The 12,370-nt window shown below is 39.0% G+C and overlaps 1 protein-coding gene across 1 annotated transcript in view; it reads right to left on the bottom strand.

The window, feature by feature from the left end:
* The window catches only part of LOC103512436 (rhotekin), a gene marked incomplete in the record, with an annotated part of 111,960 nt that overhangs the window by 5,310 nt on the left and 94,280 nt on the right, over positions 1–12,370 (bottom strand). Inside the window, 5 exon segments of the mRNA XM_008477198.3 lie at positions 3,715–3,875; positions 4,220–4,458; positions 4,816–4,910; positions 5,342–5,521; positions 6,528–6,737. Coding sequence (XP_008475420.1) covers positions 3,715–3,875; positions 4,220–4,458; positions 4,816–4,910; positions 5,342–5,521; positions 6,528–6,737 — 885 coding nt within the window.

The raw sequence follows: 12,370 nt of genomic DNA, 5'->3' as shown, positions 1-12,370 counted from the left end.
GGTCCTCATTTTTCCTGCTCTATGACTTTGAAACATCACCCAAGTAAGCGCAACTGATCTATTATTCATTCTAGAATCCCCGGAAAAAATACTTCAACTTGGAGAGGAAAAGGTAGATTCGTAGAAGCTTAACCCATCCTTTAGGGCTGTTCGCGCCTACACCTAAGTCTCGAGGCGGGTTTTTTGTGTATGGAGCTGCTATCCCCGGGCCTTGATGAAACCTCGAAGCACCCTCACTGGAATATTTTAACCTCCTCAGTTTCTCTAAAATTCACCTAAGGAAGAGGTACTTGGATTAATTGGGGTGGCCATTTTACCATCTTCTTGTCTACGTATCTACACTACATATTTTGTGTATCATGCCTACACAGGTTTGTTAATATATTTTCATCATAATGACATATCAGATTGAAAGAAGTGGCGTGATCCATGGATACACCAGTGTAGATGTAAACATAGAAGACGCATTCTTGATAGACAAAGGACAAAGACTCACCAAACCGTTAGAAGATAAGGGAAGACATAACATCGAAACTTTTGATAATGTTTTTAGTTTTACCCATGTTTTCAATGAAATTTGCCAGTGTTTTATTTGATTGCTGTTCTGTTTTCTTCTTCGGCGTTTGTCATCGGCCTATCAAACAGCTTTAGAGTGATCGCTTTGAGGCCAACTGGTTTTGGCTTAACAGAATTTCCCGAGTGGATGCCCTTATCGCTTTCAACCGCTTGGTATAGCATAAGGAAATTTGGACTAGTCTACTCTCTGTTTAGAGTCTCCTAGCTAGACGCTGATCTACTCTCTGTTTATAGTCCCTCAGCCAGCCGGGCAGTCCTACAAATCTGTCAGTTCAATTCTTAGCAATGGAAACTGAGGTGAAATATGAGCTTCACGCTCTTTCAACATGGATTTATTCAGGGGTTTTTACGTAAGGAAATTTGGACTAGTCTACTCTCTGTTTAGAGTCTCCTAGCTAGACGCTGATCTACTCTCTGTTTATAGTCCCTCAGCCAGCCGGACAGTCCTACAAATCTGTCAGTTTAATTCTTAGCAATGGAAACTGAGGTGAAATATGAGCTTCACGCTCTTTCAACACGGATTTATTCAGGGGTTTTTACGTTTTTAAATTTAATGAGACCAGAAATTTGTAGGGGTTTACATTTTAATAGGGCCAGAAATCAGAATAAAATATTAACTATTTGCATACCAAATAACGAAGAGGCCCCGAAGCGTACCAAACGCATGGGTGTGAACATAGCACATTAATAATGTGGTCAGATTTCTAGTTTATTTATTCAGTTTCTAGTTCTTGGATTTCTGTAGGCCAGGAGTTCCCAAACTTTTTTTGTACTAAGACGTCTTCTACTTTCTACTTGTACTAAGACCGAACGCTGGGGGACGGGACGTTAAACAGGGAGCAGACCAGCTTAGTTTGGCTGGGGGACAGGGAGGATACCAGCCTGAAATTTCCCTTTGCTAAAGAAATAGTATAGGTTGAATGCGAAGCGCATCCACTCGTTTATTATTATTATTATTGTTGTTAAGCCAAAATCAAATGTCAGCCCAAAACAATCACCCCTAGGGCCGATTGAGAGGCTGACGAAAGACGTCAACCCCGTTTGAACACGGAAAAGGTGAAGAAAAAGAAGATAACCGCTTCTATTAAAATTAAACTTGTTTGGTATCCCCTGTTCTAGACCAAGCTATATTAAGCACAACCCGTGTTGCGTTCACAGCTTCAACTGGGGTCAGACTTGGTAGTAAACCCACTCAGAAGTGAAATTCTCCAAACACCCATGTGGATAGGGAATGTAAATTTGTATACAATTATGCAAAGTTTCGCTGGATCTCGGTTTGCCAATTTTGACTCCTACATAATATTAATCAGTGTCAGCCTAGTTAGCTTGGTTGGTAGAGCGTCTGCCTTGTAAGCGCTAGGCCGCGGGTTCGATACCCGCCCGGGGTGGATTTTATCCTGATGGGATAATGTTCGTTCTTGGAACGGCTGGCTTTTTCCTATCCTGTCTTCCATCTTACGATAAGACCAGTTCCCTCTATAAAACCTCAAAAAAACACCTGTCTGTGTTCCTTACCCATTCATACGAGGGGGTGGCATGTCCTTCTTTCGCCTCTGAAGTTCCGCCATATAGGCCGACATTCGTTCGTTCGAAGTGAGCAGATTTTTGGCGGCCTCCAATGTTTGGGCTTGGTGCTTGCATGCCGCCAACAGTTTGGTGGTGCCCTCTCGCATTTTGATCTCAAGGTCAATCTTCTGCTCCAGATCATATTCCTGAAACATGGAAGAGAGAGGGGTCGGGATGAGACAAACAACCATCTTATTTTCAACTAGGTAATGAATTAAGTCTAAAAAAAGTTTCTATTTTTATTTATCTATAATTATTTATTAAGCTTCTACCTCTTAACGTTCTCGAGATATTTTGCTTACAGACAAGACAGACAGACACACTGACCAATGGCTGAAATGACAGAGAGGTGAACGAAACATCAGACGGAGTTTATGGAATTCATCTAAAACCTGGAAGTTTCTAGAACTACATCATGGAATACATTCATCCGAGCTAGTTTTTAATAGAATAAAGTAGTAGGTTACCTAAACACCTAAACTAAGTTTACTAAGTAATGTAATTTCATCTAAATCTGGGAACTTCTTCAGCGGAGTGACCAAAAGGGAGTGAAAACTCTTTACCAGGCGAGCATCTTGACCACCGAGATCATCCCATTTTATGAACTACATCATGGAATACATTCATCCGAGCTAGTTTTTAATAGAATAAAGTAGTAGGTTACCTAAACACCTAAACTAAGTTTACTAAGTGATGTAATTTCATCTAAATCTGGGAACTTCTTCAGCGGAGTGACCAAAAGGGAGTGAAAACTCCTTACCAGGCGAGCGTCTTGACCACCGAGATCATCCCATTTTATGGACAGAAATTCTCGCTCTCAAGTCAGACTGAAAGAAATTTTGTCCAATGAGAGTTTGGAATTGATGGTTCAGTGCGTAAACGGAAACGATTCCGATGGATGAAAATATTTTGTTCAATAATATGGCCCTTAGTTTGCCTCTAAATTCCCCTGGTATCATGTAACCCGATATTACCTGTTCGGAAGCACGATAGTTCTACTACTATCATATCACCAGTGAATGCTATCTGATAGTGACGTCATGGGCTAGCTTTAACCAGCGTGTTAACACAATATTGTTAATACATAAATACACTCATGTGCAAACAATTTGGGACAGAACGACTTATAGTAAATAGACTTTTTTGCTCTCAGTTTTATGCGGTTTAAAGTCGTAGCTTCTCTCTATCGTCACTTCCCTTCTCTACCTTTTCGATGCTTTATGGTCCAAGTGCTTCTCAAACTGTGTGCCGCAGAGGGATAGGATTCTTGAAAAGTGTGCCGCGGTGGCAACAACTTTGAGAAGCACTGATCTGCTGTGAACATCACACGACTTTCCTTATCCTATTGAATGATGCTTATTTGAGTATTATTTTACCCTAACTATCCCTACTCGATTAAAACAGCAACTCACTTGTCCCCAAGAGGCTGAGTGCACTCCGACCTCCAAGCACAGAGCCGAAAAAACTTCGACCCCGCCGGGAATCGAACCTCCGGCGTGCAAGCCTAGTGTGATACCCACTCGGCCAGGGAGGTTGCTTTTTCTTCATTAAATATCTAATGAAGTGGCGTACCTGAGATGATCTTTGGAATGCTGCGTGAGATGTCTCAGCCAGACAGATTTCTCATCCGCCGTGTCTGTTCGGATGTGCAAAGTTTCTTCTCTGTTCTCCTCTACTGTATTGCTGATTTCTATCTCCTTGCAAGAGCCGCTCACACCTTTAATGCGCGTCTCCTGGGAAATACAATATGATAAATCATTAGTCAGCTCTCATGGTGCAGTGGTCACTGCGCTCGCCTTGCATGCGGGAGACCCGGGTTCAATTCCCGGCGGGGTAAAAAAAAAATTGCATCATGCAAATGATTGATTCCGTGACTGCTTGTTGTGGGGCCCACTCAGGCTCTTGAGGAAACGTTGGATGATAGGATTATGGAGATATTGGGAAAAATCACATAATGCTGCAGTGAGCACCAAAAATTGTGACATAATAACACAAAGAAATTACTATTATTATTATTATTTTTTTTTTTTTAATTTAATTTATTTAAATTTGACAAGGTAAAGCGAGCACAACTCACTCTATCCACGGCGGCAGTACGAAGCGGCGAGTCTTCCCGAATATATTGGTCCTTATTTTCCCACAGTCTCAACTGGAACCCAGCCAGTTGTGCCCACACCTGTCTCCACTCAGCGCTCCGAGCGTCAGAGGCGCGAACTTTAACAAACCCAGCGTGGGATTCGCGACTGAGGTTGTCGGGTTGAACCGCAAGGCGGCAGCAGTAGTGGCCGAACAGAGGTAGCTGATGTGAGGGGTTCTCTGAGGACAGAAGAGGTAGGGAATTTTATTAATTCATTTCTGCTAGTAAATCCTTAAGGCATGGCGTTCATGTCACTCATCCATTTAGTGGTCTTGCTCGGCGTAGCTTAACAAAAACGAACCGGAAAATAGCCGATAACCTTCAAGGGAGTGCAATCAATAAGTTGACAAAGTTTCATAGCAATCGGATGAGCGGTTTGGCCAGGCATAAAGTTCGAACAAACACACACACAAACAAACATTCATTTTTATATATGAGATTAATTAGACTGTGGGTGTAAAGGGACTTTTCAGGCGTATTCCAGCAGGATAGACAAGGTATGACTGTTCTATTCTACTGTTGTTAGGTATTCTTACCTGAGTTTTCTAGTTTTAGATCATGTGTATGAACACTGTCGCTAGAATCATCCAGAGTCAGTCTTGCAGATGCCATCAACTCGAAATGAGGTCCTCTGAAAACAAGAATATCAACATTTCATCAGTAAATGGTTTCTTCAAAATTGATTCCAAGAGTAAGGAAAACCTTTTTTTCCCCTAAACGGTTAAGGTTCTTTCTCGGAATGGTTGGCTTTCTCCTATCGCCTATCCTGTCTTCATTCTCTTCGCTTATGGGATGATAAGATTTCCGCTATTACAGCTCCCTCTATCAAACCTCTTTAAAAAAAAAAAGATCACAACTACAATGTAAGTTGTAATGATAAGATCTCCGTTGTTACAGTTCCCTCTATCAAAACTCTACAAGAAGAAGAAGAAGAAGAAGAAGAAGAAGAAGAAGAAGAAGAAGAAGAAGAAGAAGAAAAAAAAAAAAAAAAAAAAAAAAAAAAAAAAAAAAAAAAAAAAAAAGAACAACAACAACCGCCAATTGGAATTTCGCAGAACTTACATTTTCCCCGAGTTGAGTTCATCCCGAATGGATAACGCCAGTTTTTTGCCGACCGTGCGTGAAATTGAGCTGTGGATTGTCTTCTTAATCTTCCGCGGAGTACTGGCCATGCTGAGGTCATCTTGTAGCATGTGACTGTACACTTCTATTGAGATGTTGAAGTCTGGTGAGAGACCGGTACTGGAATAAAAGTAATGGGTACCTAGTCAGAAAGATATAGTTCAAAGTTTTCCCATAATATTGACGGCCACACTACCATCACAGTATCACACAGTAGAGCTCTAAGGGTTAGGTGGTAGAGAAGGCCTCCGGCGTTAACCTCGCCTAGAGGTTACCTTCCCCTCAATTATTAGGTATTATTTATTTATTTATTTTTTATTTTTGAAAGATGAGTGTTCCACCGCCGTTTTTATTTTGTAGCAATTGAACAACTGCTACATTAGACGCTTGTGGTCTGTGTCGTAGCATGCCCATCCCGTAGTATGCCTCTCATCAGATGGGCGAGAAGAGACACAATACTTCCCATTTAGGTGCTGGGTCAACACAAGAACACCAAAAAGTAACCCGTTGAAATATTTGCAATCGAAAAACGAGTACAAATTTTTGTCGATCTCTAAAAAAAAAAAAAAAAAAAAAAAAAAAAAAAAAAAAGGGTTAGGTGGTAGAGAAGGCTTCCGGCGTTAACCTCGTCTAGAGGTTACCTTCCCCTCAATTATTATTATTTATTATTAAAATTAGAAAGCCAATACCTCGGCTGGTATTAAACCCACACACTACTGAAAAAGAAAAAAAAACTATTTATACCAAATTTCAACTTTCTACTGCTTGTTTTAGTTCTGGAGAAAGAACGATCCGTGTGCGAATGGATCTTGCTTTTATACATTGGTGTTTCAGCGTAGATAGAATAAATCTTAGAAATCAATATTGACTGTGGAAAAACACATTTGTAGGTATATCTGTTATTTTATCAAATAATAAAAAAGGAATGAATTGAAGTAGGTAACTATAGAAAAGGAATTTTAATTGGGTTAAGCATAAATGCTCGTCACAAATGTCGTTCCCTGCTTAATGCACTACGCTAAATTTTATGACTTGACTTGGACTCGAACCACCAACCTCCAGATCCGAAGTCCACGGCGCTAACCACTACAACTCTGAGGTTGGTTGAAGTAAGAAAAGAACTTACAAGAGCAGAACATCTTGGAAGGTGAGATCGGTGTGAGAACGGTCCACAGGACACAGTAGGGAAGTGTCGTACAGTTCAGTCCCAGATCGGACCAGACAGAACACGGCAAACCGGCGGTAGTCTCCCTTATTCTTGAAATAGTCAGAGTCTCGCCACATGAGGGGAAGTCGAATGTCGGACAGCGAAACTCGTGCCTTACATCCGCTGATCCTGGAAATAATAAATAAATGCCGTTTCTTTGTGTTATTATATCACAACTTCGGTGCTCACTGCAGCATTGTAGGATTTTCCAAATATCTCAATAATCCCAACGTCCAATATGTTTTTCAGCTGGAACAGCCTTAAAACTTGGGATAACCTTCCACGAATCTACCTACAGGTATTGGTTTCAATTTTGTGTATTCCACTTTATCTTTATGAGATTGCGTGAATGTTTGCCTTACACAGGTAACCAACATGGCTATTTACTTTGATAGATTAAAACCCGGGCTATAATTAAACGTGAACTTGCATGGACATTAATCTCTTACGTGCGTTTAGCGAACGTATTAAAAGGTCATGTCTACAAATGATTTTCTAAATTTATGCTTCAATAAATATTGACTGAACAACAATTGAGATAAGAGGTTTGAGATAAGTTTAAATTCTAAATAATATTTATAAATGAAGTAAATGTGGTAAAGTTAGCTAAATATTGATGTAGGCTACTCAGAATTTTCTCCCATGTGTATACTTTCTATTGCTCGTCTGATGAGATTATCCGTTCTATGTAGAATTGTAACACAACCCTGACTCAAAAAATAGTGAATAGTTCATCCGTAATCCGTAAAGAGAATTAAGCTAAAAATAAATTGACCTAAAGAAGATCTTGTGCTCCTCATGTACCTACAATATTGTATTATAATACATTGTGCATGTTAAGACACATGCAAGATTAGATTGTAGTCATAAATAAACAATTTTCTCTCTTATTTACACAAGAGTTTATGCACCAAATATTTTCTAATTCCAAGGTTTTCATGTGTGTCTATTATAAATATTATAAATGGAGCTCGTGGCATATTGAGATATGACATTGTTGATATAACACACGCATTGAGAAATGTGTGAGTAGAGAACGTAAACAAAAGAAAATATGTATGAGTGGCAAAGAGAATTCATTCGGTGTTTCGTAACGAGAATGTTCAGAATTAAGTGAAATCTCTTCTTCAAATAGGATGTCAGAAAATTCTGAGTCCGAAATTAGATCTATCTCGACACTTGAAGATTAAAGAACGAATTGCCATTTACCTGAGCTTTTTCCTCCTCAATCGACACAAACTTGAGCTATTTTCGCTAAAGTTTGAGAGGAGGATTCAGCTCAAGGTTTATAGAGCTTGTGAAACAATTATTAGATGAAATAAAATTATAATAAATAATTATTGAAAAAGTTATATTTCTCAAATTACATGTATGATAATATGGATCTTCACAAAGTTACATACAGTTCTCTGTCTAACGCTAAGCCTATAGTTAGCTTGGAAAAAATCTCGTCTGCCTTGTGAGCGCTATGTCGCCGGTTTGGATCCCGCCCGAGGCGAACTTTATTCTAGACCGATGATGTTCGTTCTCGGAACGACCGGCTTTTTCCTATCCCACATTAATAATGTGGTCAGATTTCTAGTTTATTTATTCAGTTTCTAGTTCTTGGATTTCTGTAGGCCAGGAGTTCCCAAACTTTTTTGTACTAAGACATCTTCTACTTGTACTAAGACCGAACGCTGAAGGACGGGACGTTAAACAGGGAGCAGACCAGCTTTGTCTGGCTGGGGGACAGGGAGGATACCAGTCTGAAATTTCCCCTTGCTAAAGAAATAGCATAGGTTGAGTGCGAAGCGCATCCACTCGTTTATTATTATTATTGTTAAGCCAAAATCAAATGTCAGCCCAAAACAATCACCCCTAGGGCCGATTGAGAGGCTGACGAAAGACGTCAACCCCGTTTGAACACGGAAAAGGTGAAGAAAAAGAAGATAAACGCTTCTATTAAAATTAAACTTGTTTGGGATCCCCTGTTCTAGACCAAGCTATATTTAGCACAACCCGTGTTGGATTCACAGCTTCAACTGGGGTCAGACTTGGTAGTAAACCCACTCAGAGGTGAAATTCTCCAAACACCCATGTGGATAGGGAATGTAAATTTGTATACAATTATGCAAAGTTTCGCTGGATCTCGGTTTGCCAATTTTGAATCCTACAATCGGTTGCGAGGAAAAACATCCTTCGGCACGATACAGTACATGCTTTTAAATCCAACCGAAAAAAACGCATTGAAAGGAAGCGTCATGAAATGGACAACGTGAAATCTCCACGTGAGGACACGCTCCTCGGGGAAATTCAAAGGAAACTGGGGGTATAAAAGGAAAAGGCGGTTGAAAGTTTGCTTCAGTTTGAAAAAACATGCTCCTTGGATTTTTTACGTTTTGCATTAACGAGAAAGTCTATACGTTCTGGATAAAAGTTCGCGTTCCTAAAAATATTTTTAATCGAAAATAATTTTTGTGCTTGAAAATTGTGCTTTTTAAAATAATAAATATTTAAATACGTTCGATAATAACTGCATTTTAACTTCTTTCTTATTAAAAACAATTTATCCCAAGTGATTTCTATTTGCGTGTACTTTTGAACATTATAATATTAATTAATAATTCTAAAAACTAACTAAATAAACTTGATTTTGTAAAAAATATACCATTTTGGAATCACCGACCTTTAACAACTTTCTATATTGGAAATTTGTGCCTTATAAACGAGCTATATTTTTGTTAACTTGAGTGCCAAAGATATTGATATCAACAAGTTAAACATTGTGAACAATAAAGTCAACTCTAGTTAGTTGGTCTGCTATTGTTTGAAATTCATTTCTAAACATAAACTCTAATCTTATCACCTGTGTGTGATCTATTTATTTTCCTAACAGTGATATTCAACTAAATGCAAATGACTCCCACGTCCAACATTCACGTTGTGGTGACGCTTGCTGATGGTAGCAACGAGTATGACCATTCCAAAGTCTATCTCGACGACATGGATGAGGAAACCATCGACTACAATAACAACAACATGAAAGGCGTTCGAATGTTCCGGGAACTTATCAACAAGCTGAAAATCTACCAGAAGCATCAGAAGCACGAACGACAATCCTCTGAGAGACATAACAGAGAAGATTACACCTGGAACACCTCACCTGCTAATGAGAGATACAGCTCTAGCTCATCTAGCAGCAGTAACTCCAGCACTTGCTCCAATACGTACGAGAACTCCAAGTCCAGCTCCAACAGCTCGTCCCAGCATCGGCTTGACAATATCACAGGCTATTTCAAGTTTATTAATACCAGCAGTAGCCCTAGTACTCCAACCACGTGTAAACAGCAAACCAATCAGAAGAAGCTCCTCCGGTCTCCAACCTCCTATATGTACATCAAGGGCATGTCTGGACTTCACTCGCGAGTGCCCAAATATTGAACGGGTTAGACCTGAACTAGTTGTGGACATCTTCTAAAACAAGATATTCTATAGAGAAATTCGTAAGACTATTTTCGTTCCCAAGAAGAACGGCCTATGTGAAAATTTTCGATTTTTTTTTATTTTTTAGTTGGGACCTCTGTGATCTCCTTGTTTCAATGCAGTAATCAGTTTTGGGGGGAGAAAATCGGAAGTCGTTTTTTTTTCGACCAACTTCGTGAAGATTTGAGTAAAATTTCAGAAGAATAACGGCCTATGTGTAATGATTTTGCCTTAGGACAGGGTGTCCCCTTTCAGTTCCGTGTGACCCGTGCGATACACCTGTTGAGCGTGATTTTTGACTGTCTAATTAGGAAGTCAACCGATTACCCAATATTTTGTTTTGTAACATTACAGTGTACTTTCCTGCTTTCAGAGATACTTTGAAATTTAAATAATGAGTGCATGCTAATAGTTCACTAAGTAATTCAGAAGTCCCGTCCTTGTAATTTTGCATGCAAAGTAATAATAATAATAAGTTCATTGTTAACATTCAGAATCCTTTACAGACTTTTCTTTATATTCTTTATAATATCCCTCTAAGTACAGTAAGAAGTGAAAGGTTTCATGTAAAAGGGCCTATGTGTAAGAAAACATGATTCTGGGATAAATTTCCACATCACTGTATTAAAATGTCTCTCCTGAAAAGTAGCAAAAATCACATAGGCCGTTCTTCTTGGGAACGATTCAAATAGATTTTTTTGCTCTCAGTTTTATGCGGTTTAAAGTCATAGCTTCTCTCTATCGTCACTTCCCTTCTCTACCTTCTCGATGCTTTATGGTCCAAGTGCTTCTCAAACTGTGTGCCGCAGAAAGATAGGATTTTTGAAAAGTGTGCCGCGGTGGCAACAACTTTGAGAAGCACTGCTCTAAGCTCTCTTCGCTCCACTCTTTTTTACTTTCCTTGTCCTATAGCAGGGGTTTCCAACTAGCGGCCCGCCAGACCATTTTCATGGCCCACGAAGCTTTTTGAGATTTGTACAAAACTTACCTAAATGTAAAAAAAAGGCAAAAATCTTTGAATACTTTTTAAAAAATTTCGACTGCGGCGCTAAAAATTTGATCGGACTGAATCTCTAATAAGCACTGAATTTAACCACATGCTATTGCAATGCAATGTATTGTGCACTGATAGTGCCCACGTCCTAATGAATGAGGATGTGATTGCAGTTTATAGCAACACTTGGATAACCGAGGAACGCAACTCGAGTGATAAGATAAACATACAGGAACAAAATATGGACTGTGTAACATTTTGTTTTCTTCAGCATTTCAAGTTCTTGCCTAATAGTAGACTCTGCAAAAAGGCTTTCCACAAGATCAACCGTATGAACTGTAAAAAGTTACTATTCTAGGCCCCATCAGAGGAGGTGTTCTCTTCACAATTAGGGTTTGATAGATAATGGGTAACTGGGAGGATTGTAACTTAAACAAACTTATAGAAAAAAAGGAATACATACTGAAGAAAGTGGTCGAACAAAACAAATAAGTAGATCCCCTTAAAAAAAAAAAAAAAACATTCAGCAAAGAAATTGGTCATTCGCCAATGAATCCAAACGATTTTGACGATACATTCTGGTCCTGAGAACTCACAAGGTTCTAATAAAATCTAACTGTTTTCCTTACATAATGGAACAATAGATCCGCGATATAACAGATTGTGTGGGAAATTGATTGACGAACGCATCAGTTTGATTAGAATCGAATGTACATAGATTGATTGTAAATCATGATTGATGGCTGATAGCGTGGAAATCTTTTCTTGGAATGCAAACTAGACTTTCAGAGCAGAAAATTATACAGGGGTGGGGGAGGGGGGGGGAGGAGGAGGAGAAGAAGGGGGAGGAGAAGAAAATGGCTAAAGTAGAGAGAAAGAAACAAATGAATAAAATTTATTGACGAACTTGCTATTGCGAAAACGACACAGGGTACTTTTCAAAAATTATTATTATTTTTTCCAAACGAATTGTCAGTTACCTATCTAGGTAGGTACCACGCCTATAAGTTGCTTCTGAAAGACCTTAAAATATTACGAGGAGGTTGCCATTTTTCACTGTTCAGCCAAGATGAAAGGAATTTTAGGACAAGCAGTACGTGGAAAAAGACGGTATACTTACCTTTGCACTTTGATTAGGTAATCAATTTATTTTCCAAAGCAATCAATAACAATTTTATTATGAAGTAAGCAAAAACACCTTAATTATGCAGGTTCTTACCTTCTTCTTGTTTTTCAATAATTTCATTTGCACACAGGAATTTTACTACTGATGAAAAAAAAAAAAAAAACAATCGTTGAAAAA

This window comes from Diaphorina citri, unplaced genomic scaffold (genome assembly GCF_000475195.1).
Source record: "Diaphorina citri unplaced genomic scaffold, Diaci psyllid genome assembly version 1.1 scaffold837, whole genome shotgun sequence".
In the NCBI taxonomy this organism is placed as follows: domain Eukaryota; kingdom Metazoa; phylum Arthropoda; class Insecta; order Hemiptera; family Psyllidae; genus Diaphorina; species Diaphorina citri.
This window is presented reverse-complemented; position numbering and strand designations above follow the sequence as displayed.